Raw genomic sequence first — 23,298 nt, forward strand, 5'->3', positions numbered from 1 at the left:
GGGCGGCATACATCAGGTCCACTGTTGCAGTCATTCATACCTATTACAGTGATCACCAATCCATAACTTAGCTTTATATACATCACAAATAATTGTTGTATATAGCGCTAAAACATGCTGCTCAAGAAAGACCGATCTAAGAAGGTCCAAACTTTTGGTAAAAAGAAGAAATCGGTAGCCGTAGCATTATGTACTCAAGGCAGTGGTTTAATACGAATAAATGGCCATTCACTAGATTCCATCGAACCGCCAGCTCTCAGAACTAAAGCATTAGAGCCCTTGTGGATTCTTGGTGATGAAAGGGTGAAGAAACTTGACATCAAAATTAGGGTAAGGGGTGGAGGATTTACTTCTCAAATTTATTCGGTTCGCCAGGCAATTGCCAAAGCTGTAGTTGCTTACTACCAAAAGTATGTTGATGAAGCGTCGAAGAAAGAGATAAGGGATATTTTGGTCGGCTATGATAGGTCACTTCTCGTGTCTGATCCTCGCAGGTGTGAGCCTAAGAAATTCGGCGGTAAAGGCGCTCGTTCGAGATACCAGAAGTCCTACAGATAACTACTTGCTTTGTTATATTGGAAATTTTAAATCCATTTAATTTTAAGATTCTAATGCGCTAGTTATTTATTATAATTATATCATGCCCATTATATATATATGCACAAATATTATAATTTTATAGTTACCGCATATAATTAGTGATTTTATTGGATTAGATCATGAATTATACTTAATATAATTATTCTCTGTATGTAGCTGGATGCACTTCTACATCGCACAATAATAACTAAACAAATCTATATATTCAGATAATTCAATTAAATGATAATAATCACTCAATTGGTTATATTATACATATAGCTAGTTTTACATTAACATGTTTTCTGCTACATAAATATGATATATTATATGCACATTCGAATTGTGTTTATTCATTGTTTAACTATCAAATGTAATTCCTTTGAAACATTATAATGTTAGATAATATTTATAGACTTAATTATATATTATGTATTATCAAACATTAGAGATGATATATATTTATTGTTAAATCATAAATAATTACAATATAATTAAACAAAACAATTACACAACTAAAATGACAAACGATTCGCAACAGCATTGTAAGATCCTCAAATGGGTTAATAATTACTATTACCAATGAGTTTAATTATCGCATATTTAATACACATATTTACACATAATGGGAATAATGTGTATTGTGAAATAAATAATGCTACTATCAGCTTGTTGACAAATTAAACAAATTTATCTTTAAGTTTAACATTGCTACAATGCATTAGCTCCAGAAATAATTTCTATGAGCTCCAAAGTAATTTTGGATTGCCTGGCCCTGTTATATTTCAGCGTCAATTTTGACAACATGTCTCCAGCATTTGAGGAAGCATTGTCCATGGCTGTCATGCGGGCCGATTGTTCAGCGGCCAATCCATCTAAGGCACAAGAGTAAATTGTATTGGCAAGGTTAAATTCATACAAATTGGTAGCAAGTGCCGATACTTCAGGTTCACATTCAAATGCACTGAAACCCTAAAATTAGTCAATTATAAAAAACAATCTCAAATAATTTGTTAAATGACTACAATACAATCGTAAAGTTATGTTACCTTCTTCAGTGATGCGTGTTTACTGGATGGCATTTTAATGATTTTTGTTTCAAATGATATTGCAGATTTGAAATGATTGTATACAATGTATATGGCGTCGAAACATCCCTGCATTATAGTTTTACATACATTTAATACCCTTTCTGCTACAATTGCCGATGTGGTGAAGTTAAATCGTGGTTTAGTCACTTCTGTGAATGTGGAGCACATGCTCTTATCATAAGTCTTTTCCATCGTATTTTTAACCTTGTTACCTATACAGAAGATTAAAGCGTCTCCCTTTACTTCAGTGATGATGAGATTCTTTACTGCTTTGATTATGGAAGAATTAATTCCTCCACATAAACCCTTGTCTAAATGATACTAATGTTACCAGAAGCGATAACAACAACAGCTGTTTTTGCAGCTATAGTCTGCTCTGGCTCAATTGAGTTTACAATTTTCTAATTCAATTAGGATACCTACTTGTGATGGCATAGCATAAACTATCCCCGTGTCTAATCTCCTTTGATCGGCTTTTAACTTTGAAGCTGCAACCATTTTCATGGCTTTTGTTATCTAATTTAACACCTTAGTTACCTTCTGAATTGATTTAACAGATTTGATCCTAGCCCCAACGGCCTGTATGCCACCGCTAGAAAAGAAACGTCGAGTTGTTTGTGTAAACATAAGTTTCGCATACGATTTATAATTGTTAAACATTGTGTAACACAAGAAAATATCAATTTTATAATCAATGTACTGAAATAACAATTAGTACATGTGTATGGTCATTGTTACTAGTGCAGGCCCTATAATATATAATACAATCATCCTCGTTAGACCTGTGGCAATGGGAAGCCCATATTAATTAACATTGACCCACACTACTTCTAACTGTCATAATCATTAATTTATTAAATATATAATAAACTAGTTGCCATGGCCGGAAGGGTTGAAGTCGCTTCTACAGAGTAAGTAATGAGATATTTAGTATACTGAAATTGATCCTACAGTTTCTAAAGGAAAACAACTACACAAAGAGTCTCAAGTTGCTACAAAAGGAATCGCATGTCTCGTTTAATGGACTTACTAGCATAGATAATTTATTAATGGACATACAACATGGCAGGTGGAACAATGTGTTAGACACAATTGCAACAATGGAATTGTCCGAATCGCTCCTATTTCTAATTTATGAACAAGTATCATTATTGGTTACTTAGATAATATTCGAGCTAGTCGAGCTCCGTGAATTTGACCTATCAAATTCAATACTACAAACATCGATACCACTACAGATTATGAGCTCAAGAGAATCATTGAGGTATTCTAGACTACAAGAAGTATGTAAAAAACAACAATTTGACCCCAAGGATTTGTTTAATATGGACATATCCTCCTTCAAGCGCAGGAGGAGGGCAGAGATATCGGCAAGTGGGTCTACTTTTTTATTGCACATTTACCAATTTCTTCGTATTATATTTTCAACTATATTGTAAACTTAAAAATTGTCAAAAAATTTATATTCAACGAGAAATTTCTTGATTAAAATACTATATATAATTTAATATTGATTGTTACTACTAAAGGCCATTTCAATAAATAGATAAATATTTTATAAAACAAAATATACATTTCTGACTTAGAAATCTCAAATGAGATTGAAATAGTCCCACCCTCTCGACTATTGGAAATTATTGGCATGGCCATCAAATGGCAAAAATACCAGGGTATAATCCGCGATTCCACATCATTCAACATATTATCTGGTAAAGTATCAAATACAACAAATGTATGCTGTTTAAATGTATCAAAAGTGATAAAGGTAAATGAAAAACCCATTTAGTTTGCTGAAAACTCACATCCTGAGTGTGCAATATTTACTCCAAATGGCCAACATTTAATCACCGGCTCATCAGATGGCTTTATAGAAGTCTGGGATTATCACTCTGGAAAATTAAATTTGGAATTGGACTACCAAAAGGAAGATCGTATGATGATGCATGATTGTTTGGTTATGAGTTTGGCAGTGAGCACAGATTCACATATTTTGGCATCAGGGGACAAAAATGGTAACATTAGGGTAATTAATTTGTTATTTAGGTGTGGAAACTAATTGATGGAAAATGCGTCAGGAAATTTAACCAAGTTCACAATGGTGCTGTTATTTGCATCACATTTTCGCGTGATTCACTTAGTTTGTTGACTGGTTCATTTGATCGTACTGCCAGGTAGGCGATACAATATTGCTTATAATATATATAATATTGCATGTGAATGATTATTTATATATTTTATTATGTAGAATCCATGGGTTGAAATCAGGGACCACAATAAAGGAATTTAGGGGCCATAAATCGTTTGTAAATGCAGTATTATATAATTATAAGGGGAATAGAATTGTTACTGGTGGTAGTGATGGATACATAAAAGTTTGGGATAGCAATACTGCGCAATGTATAACAACTTTTGCGCCGCCAGACTATTCGACAGATAACGAGTTGATAAGTTCGGATGCTAAAACTGTGCTCAAAGCTATTAGTAGTTTGTTTTTCACCAGAAATGTATGTAACTCTTGTGATTTAGGAATTATTGTGGGTTACATGTGGGCAGAGAGTCGTCTACCTGATGGACCTGAGTGGAAATTTAGTTAAAAAAATACCGAATGATGAAAATCCCACTCTACAATTGAGTGTTTCCTGTGGTAAATTTATATTCATTTAGTATCTGGGGATGGCGAATGGATATATTCATTGGGGAATGATGATTCGATACATGCGTTTTCCACAACTAGTACAGATCACAACATTGTACCACAAGTAACCAATACTAGTTATTGTAGGCCCATTCGGGTGAAGGAATTGGATTGGTTCATCATCCAAGTCAATCTCTGCTCGTATCATTTGGCTCAGATTCTAAGTTGAAAATTTATGTATCCTAGTTGTGTATCACAATACTAATCATTGCCATTATACCGTATTAACCATGATAGGTTTAGAACTACTGCAATAATTATTTTTTTGTGCGCGCGTTAGTAATATGTACGTCATATTATAGTTAAACTTCAATACTTATTCTTATAATTTAATTTAAATCTGTATGACATGGCAATCATTTATACAATTGTATGTTCACTGATTAAGTTTTGATATCAAAAGTTGTTTCCATTTCATAGTTACTGATTATAATTATATGTATAGAATATAATATTTATAAATTGGTTTTTATATTTACAATATCGTTATATGTTAATTGCTAAACAATATGACATGTATCTGATTATACATACTATACTAGAATAATGGTTGGGGCACATACTTAGTATAGATGGAATTATTCCAGGGGTTGAAAAAGAAGGTAGAAGGGGAAATTAAATCTACATCCAAGGGTAATTATTCCAATCAATTATTTATTTACCATAAATAATTGCTTACAAATATTATATCGAAATGGCTGATGCAGAAACCGAGAATGATATTAAGCTAATTCTCAAATTTTTGGAATGGAGAAAGTATCCTACACCAAAATCACTGGAAAATCCAACAGTAAACGACATAATTGACATATGGAATTGTGTTATACAGTACACATTTCTTTATTTAGAACAATAGATCCAAACATGATCGTCACCAGGAATAATATGGCCATGATAGTGCCATCTTTCCTACACATTTTCAGGTAAATTGATTTTTTTTAATAGAAAATTTCTTTATTATTTCTTTAAAATATATGTTTTTTGTAATCCTGAATCTAAGATAGTTGTCCCTTCACTGTAAACAAGGCCAGCATGGCTGCCCCGCACCTAGGAGCGGGCTTATCTGCTAATCTACATTTCATAGGTTGGATTTGCAAATTGCTTATATATGAAGACTATTGCTTCGAATTCCAAGTGCCAAATCAAAAGTTTTACAATGATACAGACCTAATAGCTACAAATATCACAGCTGAAGAGGCTGCGATAAGTTATGTAAAGCGACTAATCGGAGACAATTATCACATAGCAATGAGAAGTGGTAATGACAACACTGCCACAGATTCTATGGTAAAGAATATTATCCATACAATAAGAGATTATATAGATGAAATTAACACGGTTATTCAATCAAATGGAGTCCAACTTGAAAAAATACAACATGAACTTACACAACTGAAGAATATAGTAGGCCTGAGGGATGAATTGAAGGCTCGAATTAACACCCTAAATAATGATATTGAAAATATAGATGGAGCTGTTGTAAAGGGGAAGAGGGATTTGAGCAAAAAGGAGCAAGAAATTGAAGCATTGACACTAAAGTTGGAACAAGAGACTAAGAATTTGAACAAACTAAACGAGGAAGCACTGGAGCTACAGAAGATTATCACATCTCAAAAACTGTCTAAAAATGAAATTGAAAAACTCAAAACCGAATTATCTAATGCCAAAGACACCCTAGCCTCTATTGATTTCAAGAAAAATGTTGTCAAACAATCTATCCCCACTCTGGAAAATGAGGTATTACAACGCGTGAAATAGATTGAAAACATAACTAAAGAGTTATATTTAAAATGCCAAGAGATTATGACAACTCAGCACAAAGTCAGTGAAACGATAGCTGTTCACAAATCTGACTATGCCATTCCTTGGATTAAATTGGATGCGCCACGCATTAATATCTCAGCGGAAACTATTAATTCTATCGTATGTATTAATATAATGATGCTGTTTATATATACTATGCTGTAAATAATCTCACTATTATAGCACTTGATAATACACAGATTGGCGATGAGCTCAAGAGATACGAATCCCATTTGGAACCTCTTATGAAAAGGAATTTGCAGCTATACCACGATGTAAAATCACAGCTTATGCAGGCAAAACAGACACTAATAAACATCAATGAATATGTTAAGGCGAATAAAAGGAACCTAACGGATGCACAGAATGAATTAGAATCACTGCAGAATTCAATAATTTCTGCTAATAAATTACTTGATTTAAGCCGCAGTAAATTGGATGAACATGATAGCAGATTTGAGAATTTGCTAAAGGTAACTAAATAGTCTGACACAGGAGTCAAAAGATAGGATTAAAGCTAATTGGGTAGGTTTTGCTTAACTAAGAACAAAGCAAAACAATCACTAGCCAAGGTGGCAACTAAGCACGCTGAGTTGTCGAAGATTTTAACAGAAAAGAAGCTATACCTATCATCATTTTGGAATGAACAAGTTAAGCAGATAGAGTTGATTGTACAGTTGATTCGCACTGCTAAAATGACGAATTATAACAAATTAAAGGAGTAAGCTACTTACTAACATAAATACATGTTTTCTAATATATGATTGCTAACATTGAATATATATATTACCAAGAAATTACTTATACAGGCTAAACAAGTACAAAGAGAACATTTTGGCAAATTTGAAATAACATCGCAATGGCACTTTTTTACATTAATTTTTGATTATCGACCAATACTAGTACTATGTATGATAAATAGGATAAAACAATAATTAATAAGCAGCGATTGCTACAAATACTCTGGATTAGGAGTCCACCAAGGGATCAAACTCATAAAAAATGAGAAAAAAAGCTGGTAGCAAAACTTTTCAACGTAACTCCTATCCCTGATTTGTCTAACGGGTTGAGTTTGATTTTCGGTATTTCCTGGATTAAATTGTTGAAATCGATTCCTTAAACCCGAATTTTCTGGAGATTGAAAATCCAAAAGTTCTCTGAGTTCAACAACATTGTCCATAACAGGCATGCCAGTTATTCCAGTTATACTATCAGATGATGAATTGACAATTGAAGCATCATACAAGAATTCACTACTTGTTTGACCATTTACAATATCATTGTCACTAGTGACACCATTAGTATTTGTAGTATTACCACTAGTAACAGTACCATCTACATCACTATCTTGATCATGTAAATTAGTCGAATCATCATTTATTATGCTGTATTGATTGGCGTATTGCCTAGAATGGTTACGATTGTAAGATAACAAAATTTTTATATAATTAACAATCCTTTTAATTGTACCATATACGAAAGTTAGACGATCCGACAGTGAATGGTACAATGAAAGTGATAAGATGGCACAATAACCACAGTAGGAAAATATGGCAAAATAAAGCACTTCGACCGGTACATTCAAAATGAATAGCATGAAAACCAGTTTTAAGAATTCAGATAATCTGTAAAGTTGGGATAAGTGCCTAAACAATTGGTAATAATAATTAGCCGATCTTATGGGAGAGTAAATTCTTTTGTTCTCATCTCCATCCTTCTTGTAAATCTTTAATCCGCACAATAACCGATAAAGTGTTACATATTCAGCTTTCAACTTATTATTTCCAACGGCATTAAATAAAACTTTCAAATACATTTTCTGGAATATATCTTGTAAGTGCTCCAATTTAGAGAGCTCCGATTGCAATTGCGTAAAAATAGCAAGCTTTTCATCATTTATAGCATTATCAATACCATATTCACACGAATTTGTCGACTTTGATGAATCATTTTCATTAGTAGCATCTTCTGCGTCTTTATAAGCAGATACATCAGCAGATGTTGTGTCATTATTAATTGCAGCGCAATAACCAATACTATTTATATCGATACCACTTGGTGGAACGGAAGATAAATTACCGTCCATGTATATATATGAGTATACATGTACAGGTTACACAGACCCCAGTGATATACCCAGTATTAATTGTAGTGTAGTCCAGTATAGAAATAGAATTATCAGAATGATCACATATTGCGGATTCAGACGTTCAATTTTTTTGAAAAATCTGTTTATACCTAAAACAAAACAACAAATTCACACGTTCAAGCTCCGCGAGCGCAGCCTTACTTCATTGCAATTTACCATATTTTACAATGCAAATAATTTAAATTGTCGCAAAAATAACGAAAATTACAGTGCTATAAATGGTTACAAGAATTATAACAATGCAATCCTATTGTCTCAATGCAGTACTAACGAACTGACAAACGATTCAGCGATAACGGCGGAGGGACTAAAGGAATCTCCTGAAGATGAATCAGGTACGGAGTATCGATATCACTCACTTGGCATTTTTGACCATTCCAATCCATCTAATCACTTATGCATCTTTTAATTAATTATTCATAAATAATCTATCAACAATCCTATTAATTCTAGAGGGATCGAAGAAGAGAAAATCAGTATAGTAGTCAGAATCATTTGACACATAAAATTATAACAAACATAATTATACAAAATAGCCATATTTAGCATAAAAACCATCCATGAGTCGCGCACAAATAATATTAATAATAAAATATCAATCCCAACTCCTCGTCTCTAAAACATTCTCCGGTGTAACATCAAGTGTTACAAATCTACATAATTAGTTGACATACTTCTTAATGGAATTTACAACCGTATTAACTTTAGAATACAACGCATCGTTAGATTTTCCCCCGATAGTACTGCCCTTTACTTTGATGAATAATTTGTCCCGGGAAAGTGAAAATTGTTCAAAGCCTTTGGCATTCTGTTTTGTCACATAAACGAATACTTCCTCCCGTCTACCTGAGTTAAAGATGAAGAGTTGGCCCGTTTCGAAGTAGCTGCAAAACAATTTGTAGCCAAATGATTCCAATATTTTGATGATTGATATACTGGAAATGATTTCCTTTTTAGTAACTCCCACATGTGGAGATTTGTTGTCTGAAGGGGAATATTGCGATACACAGCACAATCCGGCCAAATTATCTGGTTTTGAAAATATTCTGACGTGCACTGTGGTGAATTTTTTACTCGTTGCAGTCATGTCCAAGTTAACATCTAAATTAAAGTCCACAATATATAAAAATAAATATATATTACGTATGATTGATACCATTAATCTCATATAAATAATAACTGTGATTTTAAGAACTACAATAAGACTATTAAAATAAACACGTGCTATCAACAAACGATTACTCATATAAACATATCCTTTATGCAATTTTGGTTTGTTTTAATTATACCCGTGAAATATATTGATTAACTTATAGGTATAGCTATAACTTGGAATATGTGTGTCATCGGAATATATAAAAAACTTGAGGAAAACATTTCATATTTTTTATAAATAAAAATTGTACAACGCTTTATGAGTGAATTAACTTTGCATTGATTTTTATTGTTTTTTGCAACAAAAATATGTCCTTAGAATTTTTTTCCTTATTGGAGTTTAATGTTAAGGGAAATAGATCATAACATAGAGTTGTTCATCATGGTTGGGACAAAAAGTAAATGCAATAATCAATGGCCATAGCACAAAATATTGAACAGGGGTAAAATAAAGACTGTAAGGGGAATAAGCAATCTTATCATAATAAAGTTTAGAGATTATGTCATTCTTATATGCATTCATCCATTACTATAGGCATTTGCCCAGAGAAATAATAGAATTGGGTGGTTTAAAAAGACAAGTAGATACGACGGATAGATATATTGTGATTAATAGGTGCGATTATGGTAATTATATTTCGGTACAGATATAAAGATGATATATTTATATTTTGGATTAGATTTAATGCATATAAATAAACAATAAAGCCATTATAAATCAATATAATAGAGTGTGAACATACCATCTATCGTTGGTTTTTTGACATAAATCTTCCTTTGCCAGGCAAAAGTCGTGGAACTGTCAGAACCCTGTTGCAAAGTCGTTAGGAATTCCAAAAAGTCTTTATTAACCTCCTTGATCTTAATTGTTTGAGATTCCTCCACTTCCATGGTATCTGATTCACCTTTTGGAAATGTGTAAATTCCACACAAGGAATACTCAAAGTGGACCTTGTCAGAGTCAACAATTTGGTCATCCATCGACAAAGTTATTTTAAAACAAATAGCATTATTCAAATACTAAGAATATAATAACCGATGCTGCCCCACTGCCAGTATCTCTGTTATATACTTTCCATGGTATATAACGGAGATATAAAAACCATTCCACTTTACAGACAATAATTCAAAAAACACCACAAAAATGGAAATTAGAGGAGAGTTGTCTCTATCTTTCCAGGACGTATGTAATATTAATAAGGAAATCTCATCTTCAGGCTTTCAGTTCCAAGAACTCTCCTCCGTTGTTAGAACAATTTCGAAACCTACTAATATGTCATACCGAAAGTTGAAGACAGAATTGGATTTGAATAAACATGATTCCATCGTTTCCCTTAAGTCTGAATCTTACGATCATATGGTGTCGCCTGTAAGGTCTAGGAGAGCCATAAAGGCTCCATTGAAATACGAAGAGAGCGGGTCTGAGGATTCTGGCAGCAGTTTTTCTAAGTCTAAAAGGATCAAGGGTAGGAAAATCGTTTATTTCACTCCATATAGTATATATCACATATAATTCTATATGATTAATTATCTGTATAATATTATGATACCATATATTCTATGTTTCACAATTGTTTTAACTGTGTGATTTATTGTTATTTACACATACACTTTAACTATTGTGTATCTATGTTAATATAGGCCTGACGAATGACAAATGGACAATACAAAAGGGTGGATCCAAGTATATATCTAGAATTGGGCAACCACGTGGCATGAAACGTAGAGAACCATCAAAGGGCGAGATGATGTGGCGAAATGCCTGCCTAAAAATCCTTCAATCGCAAAAAAGACAACCGTATTCCTCACTATTCATGCACCGCTCCTTCAACGCATCACAACAGATTAATATTGATTTGGAAATGATAGAGTCAAATTTGCAGTCAGGCAAGTATACTAACCCTTACTGGTGGCAGCATGATATGAGACAGTTGTGTTTCAACATATTTGTGAATTCCATGCCAGATCAGGAAATATGGCAACAATCAAAACAATTCATAATTGATTTTGAAAATCAATGTAAAGAGATTACCAGGGCTAATCCATACTACAAGTTTAATACTATAGAGGTTGAGCCTAAAGTTAAAACTATACCCCAACGTGTTATTCATCGTAATATAAAAAAGATTGAACAAGTATTCTATTCCTCTGATGAGAGTAACTACTCTGATTTGGATAATTGTAAGGTTAGTAGATCAAATTTTGCCCAAGAAAAGAAGAAGAGGCCGGTAAGATCTCCAGCTAAGAAGACATCAGCTCCTAAAAAATCACCAAGTATTATGGATAGCCCTCCAAGATATAGCTTCTATCAAGTCGCTCCGGAATTTGGGCCCATATTGGACCCTCCTGGTATTCAAAAAATCAGCTCAAATGATAGACCACTTAATTCATCCCAGCGTAGAACTCTTGAACACAATATGTCATTATTGGCACCAAATCAAAGGAAAGTTGTATTGGAGCTCATACAAGATGATTTGGGCATATTAGCAGAGTCTCATATGCATGATAAGAAATTCACGTTTGATATAGAGTTGATTTCTATTGAAAAGCAGAAAAGAGTTTTTATGTATGTAAATAAGCTGATTCGTGCCAACTTGGAGATGATACAGGGGTCAAAAGGTCATGGTAAAAGGGAACATGAAAATTCGTTTTCGCAGGACTTTTTGAAGCTTAAATCTGATAATAAACTATCAAAACCCTCCGAAATATTTGACAGCTCATCCTCCTCTTCATTTTCATTGAGTGATTCTGATAAGGATGCGTTTGAAGATTCGGCCAATTGCAGTATATCCTTTTCCCAAACTAAGCAGCCTAGTAGCACTACCTCGATAGGAATTTCTAACATCTACAACACTATTGATGCGAATAATTCGCACAAAATAGACCCTTTTAACAACTTTTACGACAATTCTGGAGATAGTCAATTGAATATGCTCCCCGAGTACTCACCTGTGACAGATGAGAGGGAAAAATTGCATATTGGTGACATTGTGGGAAAAAGTCCTGGATTTTTTGGAAGTATACAAAACTTTCAACCTATACCCACTTCAGCACCATCAACCAGTTCGGCCTGGCCTGAATGGAAGGGCCAGGTTATTCAGCAGGGACTGGTGTCTCAAAATGGCGTACCGCCTAGATCCGCCGATGAAAGGATAGCAGAAGGATTTGATGCACGCATATAATTAAGTAATTATTTGGCCTTTATCGAATTATTATAAAATAATAACATTGAAATTTGATTTTAAACCATTAATTTATGTATAACATACATATAGCTTCGTATGTGCAAGGCTACTAGGGTCCCACACGTATCGTACGCATTTATATTAGTTATCATTTATATAGTAAAATATATTGTTATTTTATTATAGTCATGCTATTATATAATTAAATCAGTGTAAATTGATGTTTTTATAAATAAATTGTGGTTAATTTCTTATAAACGATGTTATGAATAATAATACTACTATAGATTAAGTACAGTAAAATATTTTACAGGCAGCGAATAAATCATATATAAGACACACAATTTGTCAATAAATATAAATACATATGATTTATATTGTCAATTCTTTATAGATTTCAACAATCTGGAATTTTTCTCCATGTATTCATTGGCAGAGACCTGAGCCCAATCGTCCGGATCTGTGAATTCACCTTCAACCTTGGCTTTTAATTCCTTTATCGCTTTAGCAGGATCCAACCCTAGATTACCCAGCTTTAATAATAAACAGCAATGCGTACACATGGCATATGCATTATAATTATATCAAAAAACATACCCTTAGGACAACAAGAAGAGCAATTAAGAATACCATGACAGCGATATAACTTCATGCTATCGTTCATCTGTACCAATCTTTCTTTCGTATATTGATCCCTAGAATCTTGTATCCATCTATATGCTTGCATTAGGATGGCAGGTCCTAGAAAATGATCCGGGTTCCACCAATATGAAGGGCAAGACGTGGAGCAACATGCGCACAATATACATTCATACATTCCATCCAATTTAGCGCGGTCATCTGGTGATTGTAAATTTTCCCTTTTACCTTCCTATATTATATTTCATACCAATTAATAATTTAAATATGGTGAAAACATACCTGTTTCGACTTAGTTCTGAGCCATGGCTGGATGGACACGTATTGTGCATAAAAGTTAGATAGATCAGGGACCAAATCCCTAATTACATACAAATTAGGCAATGGTTGTACTTCAATGACTTCTTTATTAGTATCAATTGGCGTCAAACAAGCTAATCCATTCTTACCGTCTATGTTCATTGAACAACTGCCACAAATTCCCTCTCTACAACTTCTGCGAAAGGAAAGAGTACTATCCTTAAATTATTACAGTATTACCTGCTCATTTTTTATCTTAATTAGGGCATCTAGAACCATTGGACCACAATTATTGGTGTCCAATTCGTAATTTTGCATTGTAGGCCTTTGATTCGTTTCTGAGTTGTATCGGAAAATTGAAAAGGTTAAATTTTTCCTAGATATCATACTGTTATATATTTTGGTGTTGGTACACCTATATATAAATTTGTTATAGAACCCTAATGCCATATCAATCTATAACACTAATAGCTACCCCTACATATCCCTAATACTCCAACTTATATAGCTATATAGCTCGTTTTCACTACTCTGTAACCGTTAACAAAAAATTAAAAATACAAAATTACCAAAACTAATATTTAATAGTCTAAAATACTCCACTCATCCACAATGAAGGTGATTTTCAATTGTTTGTTCAGTTTTTCAATCTATATTACCACTCAAACCTACAGAATCACCAATCAAATTATCATCAAGTCCAAAATTACTACATACAAATACTTTATTGACAATCTATATGCATAGAACTTACTTCTGGTATAGTAATCGCTTTTATGTGTTTAAAATGCCGTTTTAACGCTGTAACAATGATATTATTTGCATCACTATGTGTAGTTATTACATTAACAATGAACAATCCAGTTTCTGTTAATAATTGCGATACATTTGTCAGAAAATTGTCGCTGATACAATGTATATTTGGAGAATTAATTCCACACTTATCTTCATCTGAATTATTAATATCCAAAATAATTGCACCAAAGCTATTTTTGCAATATTTAATGGCCATATTAATGTATTTCATTACATCCCCGTGGATGTTAACAATGTTTCCATCGAATTTTGAATGAAATAATTCATCACTAAGCTTGGTGAAATTAGATAGATCGTTGCCAAAATATTTACCGGACAGATTTATTACTTCATGATCAATATCGATACAGTGGTAACAAATATTATTTTTAAGTAAATGATTTAATAGATTAGACAATACATTAACACCTGAGTGATACATTTATCGCACCACTGCCTAAAATTGCAATTTTTGAATCAATATTTGATATTGAATTGATTATGGGCATACAGATGGCTATGTGGTGTTCCAAACAAGGCCTATCAAACAAAAAATGTTCCACTCCGTCTACCCATTGATAGCACAATTCACTTTGTACTGTATGTGGCGAACTAGTGAATATTAACTGTGTAATAGTTTTGTTTACTTGTCTACTGAAGGTATTAGATTCGGTTGTAAGTAAATCTCGAATTAGTATGGTGTAGGATTGCATTGATGGTATTTTTGCGACAAAACTTTTAATCCTATTATCATCTTCAAAAGTCATTATAGGTATATCATCATTTGTAGATAATCTCAAAAACAATTGATTAAGGTCTGATTTAACCTTTTTTAACAATTTCTGATAATCATATTGTAAAATGGCGCAATTTAACCAATTAAAAGATACAATTATAAGTCGATCACAATTAGAACTATTTGCCAGCTAAATTAATGACTTAATACCTTATCTTTACCTTCAATGGTAGAAAATAGATGACTTTGTTCATATCCCTAAATTAGAATATTTAGTCACCGGTGGCACAATTACCACTGCACTTTTCAAGCTGTCTTTAGATTTCTTAACAATGCTATTAAAAGCTTTAGTGTCATATATCATTAGGGAATAAGATATATCAGAGTTACTTGAATCTACATGGAAAATGATCATTTTCCCCGGATTAAAATTTTTAGCAATACTAAAAGTGTAATAGCTGAATTGTATCTCGTTGACAACCTTTAAAAGATTGAATATTGAAAAGTGTTGAGATGGCACCCCTGATATACCATATATACGGCATCGATACTTATTTTCAATTTGATAATCGATTTTATATATCGCAATTACATATGGAATTAGTTTTAATCCATTATTTGATGGGATTATTGAGTTTACAATAGGATATACGTCGATTAAAATATTTTCACCGAACATATTTCTGATAATCTCCTTAATTATATAAGGCTGAAGTAATGATATTATGATGAATATATCTCCAACATTTAACAATGATATACTATTTTTAAGATATAGTTTAGCTTTATCTTTAATCATTTCGACAGATTCTCCTGAATCATGGCTTATATATGCATCTAGAAATGCCTTATCCAGCAATATTTTAACAGAATCATTATCTAATTGATTGGATAGGTTTAAATAGTCACTAGTGGACACATCCACGCATTGCCACTTTAGTACTTCATTTTCATATTTTTTCATAGCCTCAATTACTGATTGTTCAAAATCTATACTAATAACCCTTTTGAAATTAGCCTTTTGAAGTTCCAGAGGTAATAATGAATTACCAGTGCCAATATTTATAATTGTTATATTGCTGAAATCGACATTTTCCTTATAGAAATCACTTCTGTTCAATACTTGTTCATAGGAAATAAGTGAATCTACATTGTAGAATTCTGCTAGACGCGATTTTTCATATAGAATCTTGTAGAAGGCGGCCTCGATGTCATGAAAGTTAACATACCTAAATGAAATAATATAATAGTTAATTAGTGCATAATTTATAATTATTTCAATTATAATTATAACATATTAAGAAAAATACCATTCAAAATTATCCAAATTTGAATAGAAATGCCTCCAATACTCGGGACTTCTAAAATAAGAATAATTACTAGGTAACAAATTCATAAATATATTATTTCAAAGACATAATGATATTTATAATTTGATTAAATTAATCATAGTTCAACAATAACACACTGTATAGATTACAAATCACCCTATAATAATATATACAATTATATGGTTGATACACTTGGTAAAACGTTAGACCCTATGATCTGGTAACATATGGCAAATATTGGTTACGCTTCTTGAATAAAATACCTTGTATCGGATCAACTGGATGTATTGGAACTGATAATCTTTTTAATACAGTTCTTCCAAATTTTGGAATTTGTGAGCCTTGACACAACGTAATACATACACCCCTCTTATCACTAAAATTCAATCTTCCACATCTATTATTGTATGTAATGATATCTAGATTATTCAATAACATACCACCCGGTATTGAATAATTTATTAGAAAGGTAAATGGAGAAAAATCAATCCCCCTGGAGGATATATCTGTTGTAACGCAAATACTAGATATTGGTCCAATACTGTCTTCATAATCTATATTAGTTCATTCATATAACAATTGAATGTATATACAAACAGTATGCGTACCATTTGACTTCAACTTCTGCAATTCATCGAATGATTTTTGACGATCCATCTTATCGTCACTAGCAGATAGTGATATTAAGTTGACATTTGGCATATAATCCTTAATAACCTTACTTAAAAACTCAATATGTTCCTGACAATTAACAAAAATCAACACTGATTTACCAAATGATTTAATCTCTAACAATCGTTTAAGCAGACCAACCTTGTCCTTCCCTTCACCATATGTAACTAGGAAATGTGTTATACAATCACTCTGTACACCGTTCATATTTGACTTCTTTACATCTTCAATTTTAAGCAAATTATGTACTTGTTCCTGTCTATCAATAGCGGAGCAGAATATTACCTTTTTACCATGCAAATTAATCGCACCAGGTAAATCACTTTTTAGGTTATAAATTGTCTTAATAATGCTAAGAAAGGATTCTTTTACGGAGAGATTGTTAGAGTTTTTGGGCAATGAGAAATAAGAATCATATTCATCGAACACAATGTTTGAAATGTGCCTCATGCTCAAAACTTTCCTACTCGTCAAATCGATAAACCTGCCAGGTGTTGCCACAAAAATATTAAATTTATCATTGTCTAGTGATTTTAACTTCTCAATTTGATGTTTAATATTTGCACCACCTATCAATAAATATGGATTAACATTATCTGGAATTATTGATTTTGCTATTTTAAAAATCTGAACTGCCAACTCCCTAGTAGGTACAATAATAGCAGTGTTTTTACACCCAGATTCTAACACCGACAATAGGTATGAATAAGTTTTTCCCGAACCATTAGAAGAGTGGTAAAATAAGCCAATCGAATTATCTTCAAGTTCTTCAGTTGATAGCCACTTAGAAGTGTTAAAAATTTCAGATTTTGATTTTAAATAATTTATTACCTTGGGTATATGCAATTTTTGAGCAAAAGTAGGATTATTTGCCAATTCCTTAATTTTAACATTTCTAATACCAATATCTTCAAATGTACAGTTTATGTCAATTTTTGACCTTTCCAATTCATTAGATAACGAATTTGGATTAAAAAATGATTCATATTTGTTACTAAACCAAATTAATGCATTTGATAGTTCATCATCAAGATTTGTTGATGAAATTGTGTTTAAGCTGATAAATGATCTATTATCACCAGTAATTACAGATATAATTTGCCTAATAAACTTTTTCTGTACTGAAGATTTTAGTCTATTCGTCTTTGCTTTAATAATCTCACCAACCTTCGAATTGCACTCAGTGTAATTAACTGGATTTTCTATTTCAGAAATAAAAACTTTGTTCCTGAATGGTTTAATGATGCCAGATAAGATTGAGTTTTGCCATGTTTCTCTAAAATCAATGTGTTTACTATCATGTTGATCATACGAATAATTATATTCTGGATTGTATGAATCGTTTGATGAACCATGATTGTAACTACTATATAATGATTTGTGAGTATTTAATGCGATAAATGTAAAAATGGGATATTTCATTCGATGTTACTAATTGATCTAGACCTTTTAATCTCTGACCTATGCTGTTTATCTCTTTTCTTCCTTTCCTTCTCAGCATCACTCAGCTTCAATATTCTTCGTTGTTCCTTCTAGAATTAAGTGACTATTACCAAAGATAAATTTATACCGACCATCTTCTCCTCCTTTTCAATTGAAAAAATTTTTTTTTGTAGAATCTCTCTGGCTATAATGCGGTTTTCCTGCAAATTTCTGAATGAATTTATTTAGCTACCTTGTTTGTTGGCATTTCACCACCAAAGGGTACTTTTTATGTATAAGTTGCACACATGAACTAGATTTGTTTATTTTTTGACCTCCAGGTCCGCTACCCTTGATAAATTTCTCTTCAAATTCATCAGCCTTTAGGCTATTAGTAAATATGGGCTTATTTAAGTATTTAATATTAGTTAGTCTAAACTCAAATGATGTATTTGGAACTGAAATAACAATGATTTGCGTAATTATCCCACATAAGTACATATGCCTATATCATCATCAACATAAAATGCAATGGGTAATTACAATCTCCCGTCACTACCTATAGTGCTGACTTATATCCTACTTATTATTTGTATGAATATGGAATTATACTGATTTCAAAATGTATATAATATTTTGATAAATTGCTTATGTATATAATATGCCAATAATGTTGTTATAATGAAGGATAAAAATCGCACGTCAACTAATTGTACAAAGACAGCCAAAAATTCACTAATATACGATAATAATATCCCTAAAAAATCAGAAAAATGTGTTAGAAAGAAGAATAAAAAAGTTAAGTCCAGATCAAAATTAATTTCCAGATTGAAAGACAAAAATTTTGGTACTACAAAGAAAAATAAAGTATATAACTTTTTAATGCAGATTATATATGCCGAATTCATATTCAATGACCCAAGCGAAGATGATTTGACTGGGATACAAAATTTGATACTTAACACAAGCAGATATTTACCTTGGAAATCAAATATCGACGGACTGTGCCCATCACTTGATTTCATTTCTAATCTAATTTCTGAACAGGTAATCCTTTAAACAGTTCTGAATATTAATGAAGTATTTTTTCATGTATGTTTATTATTATTGTTGTATCATAATCGTATGACCCATATGCATGATTATAATATATACTATATATCTTTATGATTAAGACCATATAGTACTATTATATATGTTTTTTCAAATCCATTTCGCACACTAAATAATATGATGGCATTTCCTTAGATCATATCACATAAACTCACTTTTCTTGTTTTATTTAGGCGAATGTTGGAACTATTCTTAAAACTGAATCAGGAGAATTTTCCTGTGTCATCGGACTACTTTCAGCTCTAAATTTCAATCAATACAAGCAAATGGACACGATAAAACTAGCATTATTAGAGGAATGTAAAAAACATGGAGATACTGATGAATTGGAAAGAATGTTTATTAACAATCAAATAGGATTAATTGTCAATGAGAGGATGATCAATGCACCACTGGAGCTGGTGGACAAATTATTTGCTAATTTGCTACTCGATATCGAGTGGTCACTCAATTCAGACGTGGTTCCCAAGGAAGAAATTGGCTATTATAAATACACCCATTTTCTATTCATCACTAGATTGTTGAATCTCAAAGGTAAGACGAATGACAAGTTGGGGTTCGATGGATTTTTTTATAAATTTGAGGAAAAAGAGTTCTTCAACCAATCAAAAATACATTTCGCTTGGCCCTCAGGAGATATGAATATTTACAATAAGAAATTGTATCCAGAATACAATTTAATATTTGTCATTACATTTGAAAACTTCCAAGATGTGATCAAAAAGTTGTCAGCTATGGTAAAATTGGATCAGAGTAACAGTTAAACACTAATTCTTTGTTATAACTATTAACTATTAGTAATTTGCACTAAAACAGTACGTCATGTAAATGTGTAGATGTATGATTATATTACCCTATATTATCTGACCACACACTTATTCTGTTTCATGGACGAGTTTGAAGGGAAGTCACCCTATCGGGTGCTTCCTCCAGACCATTTAACGGGATTTTCTAACTTGAAATCTGAGACCTTCGATAAGAACATCAAGTTTTTCGAAGGTATCGGCAAGTACAATGAGTTACTCTCAATTTCTGAAAAATATCTCGACAGTATAATGTTGGACCCACGCATTGAGTCATTGCAGCGTTTTGTTGAACCATTATGTAACATAACATCTGGCCTTCATGTCAAATTGTCTAATCAATTTGACAAACCTGTGTTTGATTCCAATACATTGAGATTGATTCGGAACGTTTCTATTGATGAGTTATCAACAGACAATACAATGAAGCATCCTACCCCTAACAGCATTATAGAAGAATCAATAGAGTCCAAAAGATCCTTATCTAAAAGTAAGTTTTGGACAGAGCTAATCGAAATATTATGTATGTTGTATTAAGTATATAATATTTGTTATTTCTTATTTTATTGTATATAATTTGTGTATTTATTACATCTAAATTTGATCAATAATCATGGCAAATTCCTTAAATTTATTCCATGTGTGGGCATGTGTTCTAGACTAACCATTTTTAAACATAGTACCATTCAGATTTCCAACCCTTCTCACTAATTATACATAGATTAATAGTTTTGCACGACTCGCTTGTTGAATTTATTTATATAATAATATTTCTAATGTAGATAGTGCTCCAGAACAGATGTACCGTGTATCAACACAGACAACACAATATTCATGTAAAAAAAGAATCACAATTCCCAATGACGCATATGATGGTGACTCTGATAAACGCATATTTTTACACGTCACAAACAAGGAAAGCGATGAACAATTAGGAACATTCTTGAGTGACAATCTTGAGAAGGTTGAGATAAATATTGACGAGTTTATAAAGACTTGCCACCTTGAAGACACAAAACTAATATCCCCTATGGAATTTGACGCATTCCTCGATCATGTCAAACCACAAAGTTTAAAGACTGACCTTTTCAATCTTTGGTGCATCAAGCCAATTGGAATGCAGCCTTCTGATTATTTGGAAATTTTATTATCTGATGATGATGTATACACACGCCTCCTAACGTATATTAAGGACGAGATGAATTCCATGGGCCACATATTGGATCGAGAGAAACAAGTACTTTCAACCCTAAAGCACTTATCCCACGTCTACGACAAGTTTGATAAGGAGGAAAAGCTATATTTTAATATACTAGAGAAGATGAAGCATAACTTTTACAAGCAATGCACTGACGTTCTACAGTGCACAAGACAAGATTTGAGGCTTTCGATTGGCCATGGCTATGTCCAATGGGGGAGAATAAGAAATGTTATTGATTGGAAACCAGGGGATAAGATCATTCGAGAGCAGGGGTTTGCCCAAGAGCTAGATGAAAGGAATCGCAAAAAATTGAGGAATTCCATTAGGGATATTTTTGGAGAAGAACCTATAAACTATAGGTACACAAATGTGTTGCTTGAGGGTCAACATATGTACTACAAAAAGGCTCTAAATGATTCAACCGATCAAGAAATGGAATGGAAGCGATTGCAGCTTAGTAGAGACAGGCAGCAAGTGTTGGCTGAGTTTTCGGTAAGCAACCCAATCATACAGTCCATAGTACCCATTTATTGCCCAGAAAATTGCATACCATGGAAATGCGTGGGTGTATCAAAAAATAACGTAATATGGAAAATGTTTAACACATATGAATGTAAGCCTGTAATAGTCAAATATCGCAATTTGAAGCCGCATCCAAAATGCATTTATGATAGTTATTTGGCGAAATCTAAATCTGTTTTGAAGACTTTGGAGCGCAAATTTAGAAATGTACAACGAAATGTCGTATTTGACATCAAATGTGAGATTAATGAGAATAAACTAATAAAAATTACTCCATATATAAACGATTGTACTTTGTCCAATATCATTGAAAATTCAAATTTTGGATCGCCAGACCTTATTAAAAAGGTTAAAGTCATCATATACCAACTTATCTGTGTCATTGCAAATTTGGAACTTAAATTCATATTGGTAATTAATTTGATTATATAGCCATTGAAATCCAGTAAAATATACTTCCTATCAGGCCGTGTAATATTAGACGTAGGTATACCACCAGTAAGTAATTGATTGATACAGGCTTTGCTAGGAAATACATTGACAAATTTTCTGAAAGAAAAAACAGTTACGACAATCGCATCAGAGCTATGGGACAAGCCAATTGAATGGTATCTCCCTCCTGAAGCAAATGGCTGTGTAAATTTTACTAATCAAACTGATAAAATCTCAAAAGCACACACTTATATGATTGGCAAGATATTTCAAGAATCCATTGGCAATGTTGAAGATTTGCACATCAAATCATTTTTAAATACTTGCCTGGAGCCCAATCCAGAGAATAGGCCAACGCTTAAAGCACTGAAGAAATTTCATATATTCAAGAGCATACATACAAACTACGGCAAGTTACAGCATAATTTAGGTCTAATAGCTGGACTTGAAGTGCCAAAAGTTAAATGTGCAGTGGAAGTATTCGGAGACGTCGCTACGATTGTGAATAACAAGATTAGGAAGAGGGAGAAAGGCGTGGCGGATTATGAGACGCTGGATATTGATTAGTATCGTGTTATCTCAGTTGTTACGCATATTATTTTGCAATATAAATCCAAAACATTTTTTTTCTCCAGTACCATGTCTACTATATCGCCAATATGGCTTGGAACTCAT

The 23,298-nt window shown here is 32.5% G+C and overlaps 14 protein-coding genes across 14 annotated transcripts; 7 read left to right on the plus strand and 7 right to left on the minus strand.

The window, feature by feature from the left end:
- On the plus strand, positions 115-558 carry BMR1_02g00485 (small subunit ribosomal protein S16e; the record flags this gene model as incomplete). Its single annotated transcript, XM_012792418.1, has 1 exon — positions 115-558. One exon carries the CDS (start codon positions 115-117, stop codon positions 556-558), a length of 444 nt encoding a protein of 147 aa, XP_012647872.1.
- Positions 1,291-2,330, minus strand: BMR1_02g00490 (F-type H+-transporting ATPase subunit gamma; the record flags this gene model as incomplete). The annotated part of the gene is made up of 6 exons (XM_021483061.1): positions 1,291-1,551; positions 1,629-1,736; positions 1,758-1,981; positions 2,002-2,071; positions 2,094-2,186; positions 2,208-2,330. 6 exons carry the CDS (start codon positions 2,328-2,330, stop codon positions 1,291-1,293), a joined length of 879 nt encoding a protein of 292 aa, XP_021338027.1.
- On the plus strand, positions 2,550-4,551 carry BMR1_02g00495 (WD40 repeat-containing protein SMU1; the record flags this gene model as incomplete). The annotated part of the gene is made up of 10 exons (XM_012792420.1): positions 2,550-2,581; positions 2,602-2,812; positions 2,834-3,044; positions 3,257-3,435; positions 3,457-3,693; positions 3,714-3,841; positions 3,916-4,174; positions 4,197-4,314; positions 4,335-4,429; positions 4,453-4,551. The coding sequence occupies 10 exons, from the start codon at positions 2,550-2,552 to the stop codon at positions 4,549-4,551; spliced, it is 1,569 nt and encodes a 522-aa protein (XP_012647874.1).
- On the plus strand, positions 4,938-7,020 carry BMR1_02g00500 (kinetochore protein NDC80; the record flags this gene model as incomplete). Its single annotated transcript, XM_021483062.1, has 10 exons — positions 4,938-4,998; positions 5,073-5,193; positions 5,214-5,288; positions 5,370-6,102; positions 6,124-6,288; positions 6,369-6,443; positions 6,465-6,641; positions 6,664-6,693; positions 6,714-6,889; positions 6,978-7,020. 10 exons carry the CDS (start codon positions 4,938-4,940, stop codon positions 7,018-7,020), a joined length of 1,656 nt encoding a protein of 551 aa, XP_021338028.1.
- BMR1_02g00505 (hypothetical protein) lies at positions 7,121-8,254 on the minus strand (the record flags this gene model as incomplete). The annotated part of the gene is made up of 1 exon (XM_012792422.1): positions 7,121-8,254. One exon carries the CDS (start codon positions 8,252-8,254, stop codon positions 7,121-7,123), a length of 1,134 nt encoding a protein of 377 aa, XP_012647876.1.
- On the plus strand, positions 8,352-8,799 carry BMR1_02g00510 (hypothetical protein; the record flags this gene model as incomplete). The annotated part of the gene is made up of 2 exons (XM_021483063.1): positions 8,352-8,652; positions 8,771-8,799. 2 exons carry the CDS (start codon positions 8,352-8,354, stop codon positions 8,797-8,799), a joined length of 330 nt encoding a protein of 109 aa, XP_021338029.1.
- On the minus strand, positions 8,913-10,453 carry BMR1_02g00511 (conserved Plasmodium protein, unknown function; the record flags this gene model as incomplete). Its single annotated transcript, XM_021483065.1, has 3 exons — positions 8,913-8,970; positions 8,992-9,418; positions 10,216-10,453. The coding sequence occupies 3 exons, from the start codon at positions 10,451-10,453 to the stop codon at positions 8,913-8,915; spliced, it is 723 nt and encodes a 240-aa protein (XP_021338030.1).
- BMR1_02g00525 (bromodomain protein, putative) lies at positions 10,617-12,654 on the plus strand (the record flags this gene model as incomplete). The annotated part of the gene is made up of 2 exons (XM_021483066.1): positions 10,617-10,938; positions 11,114-12,654. 2 exons carry the CDS (start codon positions 10,617-10,619, stop codon positions 12,652-12,654), a joined length of 1,863 nt encoding a protein of 620 aa, XP_021338031.1.
- BMR1_02g00530 (succinate dehydrogenase (ubiquinone) iron-sulfur protein) lies at positions 13,038-14,046 on the minus strand (the record flags this gene model as incomplete). Its single annotated transcript, XM_012792427.1, has 4 exons — positions 13,038-13,177; positions 13,255-13,528; positions 13,579-13,815; positions 13,837-14,046. 4 exons carry the CDS (start codon positions 14,044-14,046, stop codon positions 13,038-13,040), a joined length of 861 nt encoding a protein of 286 aa, XP_012647881.1.
- On the minus strand, positions 14,178-16,523 carry BMR1_02g00531 (Methyltransferase-like protein 13; the record flags this gene model as incomplete). The annotated part of the gene is given in 8 exon segments (XM_021483067.1): positions 14,178-14,246; positions 14,269-14,331; positions 14,351-14,820; positions 14,843-15,017; positions 15,039-15,317; positions 15,338-15,385; positions 15,408-16,356; positions 16,438-16,523. 8 exon segments carry the CDS (start codon positions 16,521-16,523, stop codon positions 14,178-14,180), a joined length of 2,139 nt encoding a protein of 712 aa, XP_021338032.1.
- A 145-nt stretch (positions 16,524-16,668) lies between these two features.
- Positions 16,669-18,552, minus strand: BMR1_02g00532 (Eukaryotic initiation factor 4A; the record flags this gene model as incomplete). Its single annotated transcript, XM_021483068.1, has 3 exons — positions 16,669-16,877; positions 16,899-17,012; positions 17,067-18,552. 3 exons carry the CDS (start codon positions 18,550-18,552, stop codon positions 16,669-16,671), a joined length of 1,809 nt encoding a protein of 602 aa, XP_021338033.1.
- BMR1_02g00533 (Probable peptide chain release factor C12orf65 mitochondrial) lies at positions 18,549-19,053 on the minus strand (the record flags this gene model as incomplete). The annotated part of the gene is made up of 3 exons (XM_021483069.1): positions 18,549-18,662; positions 18,684-18,783; positions 18,806-19,053. The coding sequence occupies 3 exons, from the start codon at positions 19,051-19,053 to the stop codon at positions 18,549-18,551; spliced, it is 462 nt and encodes a 153-aa protein (XP_021338034.1).
- On the plus strand, positions 19,234-20,429 carry BMR1_02g00540 (p21-C-terminal region-binding protein; the record flags this gene model as incomplete). Its single annotated transcript, XM_021483070.1, has 3 exons — positions 19,234-19,419; positions 19,441-19,599; positions 19,839-20,429. 3 exons carry the CDS (start codon positions 19,234-19,236, stop codon positions 20,427-20,429), a joined length of 936 nt encoding a protein of 311 aa, XP_021338035.1.
- A 123-nt stretch (positions 20,430-20,552) lies between these two features.
- Positions 20,553-23,190, plus strand: BMR1_02g00545 (conserved Plasmodium protein, unknown function; the record flags this gene model as incomplete). The annotated part of the gene is made up of 6 exons (XM_021483071.1): positions 20,553-20,958; positions 21,251-22,161; positions 22,183-22,602; positions 22,624-22,689; positions 22,711-23,032; positions 23,054-23,190. 6 exons carry the CDS (start codon positions 20,553-20,555, stop codon positions 23,188-23,190), a joined length of 2,262 nt encoding a protein of 753 aa, XP_021338036.1.
- Positions 23,191-23,298: the final 108 nt, after the last annotated feature.

Source organism: Babesia microti, chromosome II (assembly GCF_000691945.2).
Source record: "Babesia microti strain RI chromosome II, complete genome".
NCBI lineage: Eukaryota > Apicomplexa > Aconoidasida > Piroplasmida > Babesiidae > Babesia > Babesia microti.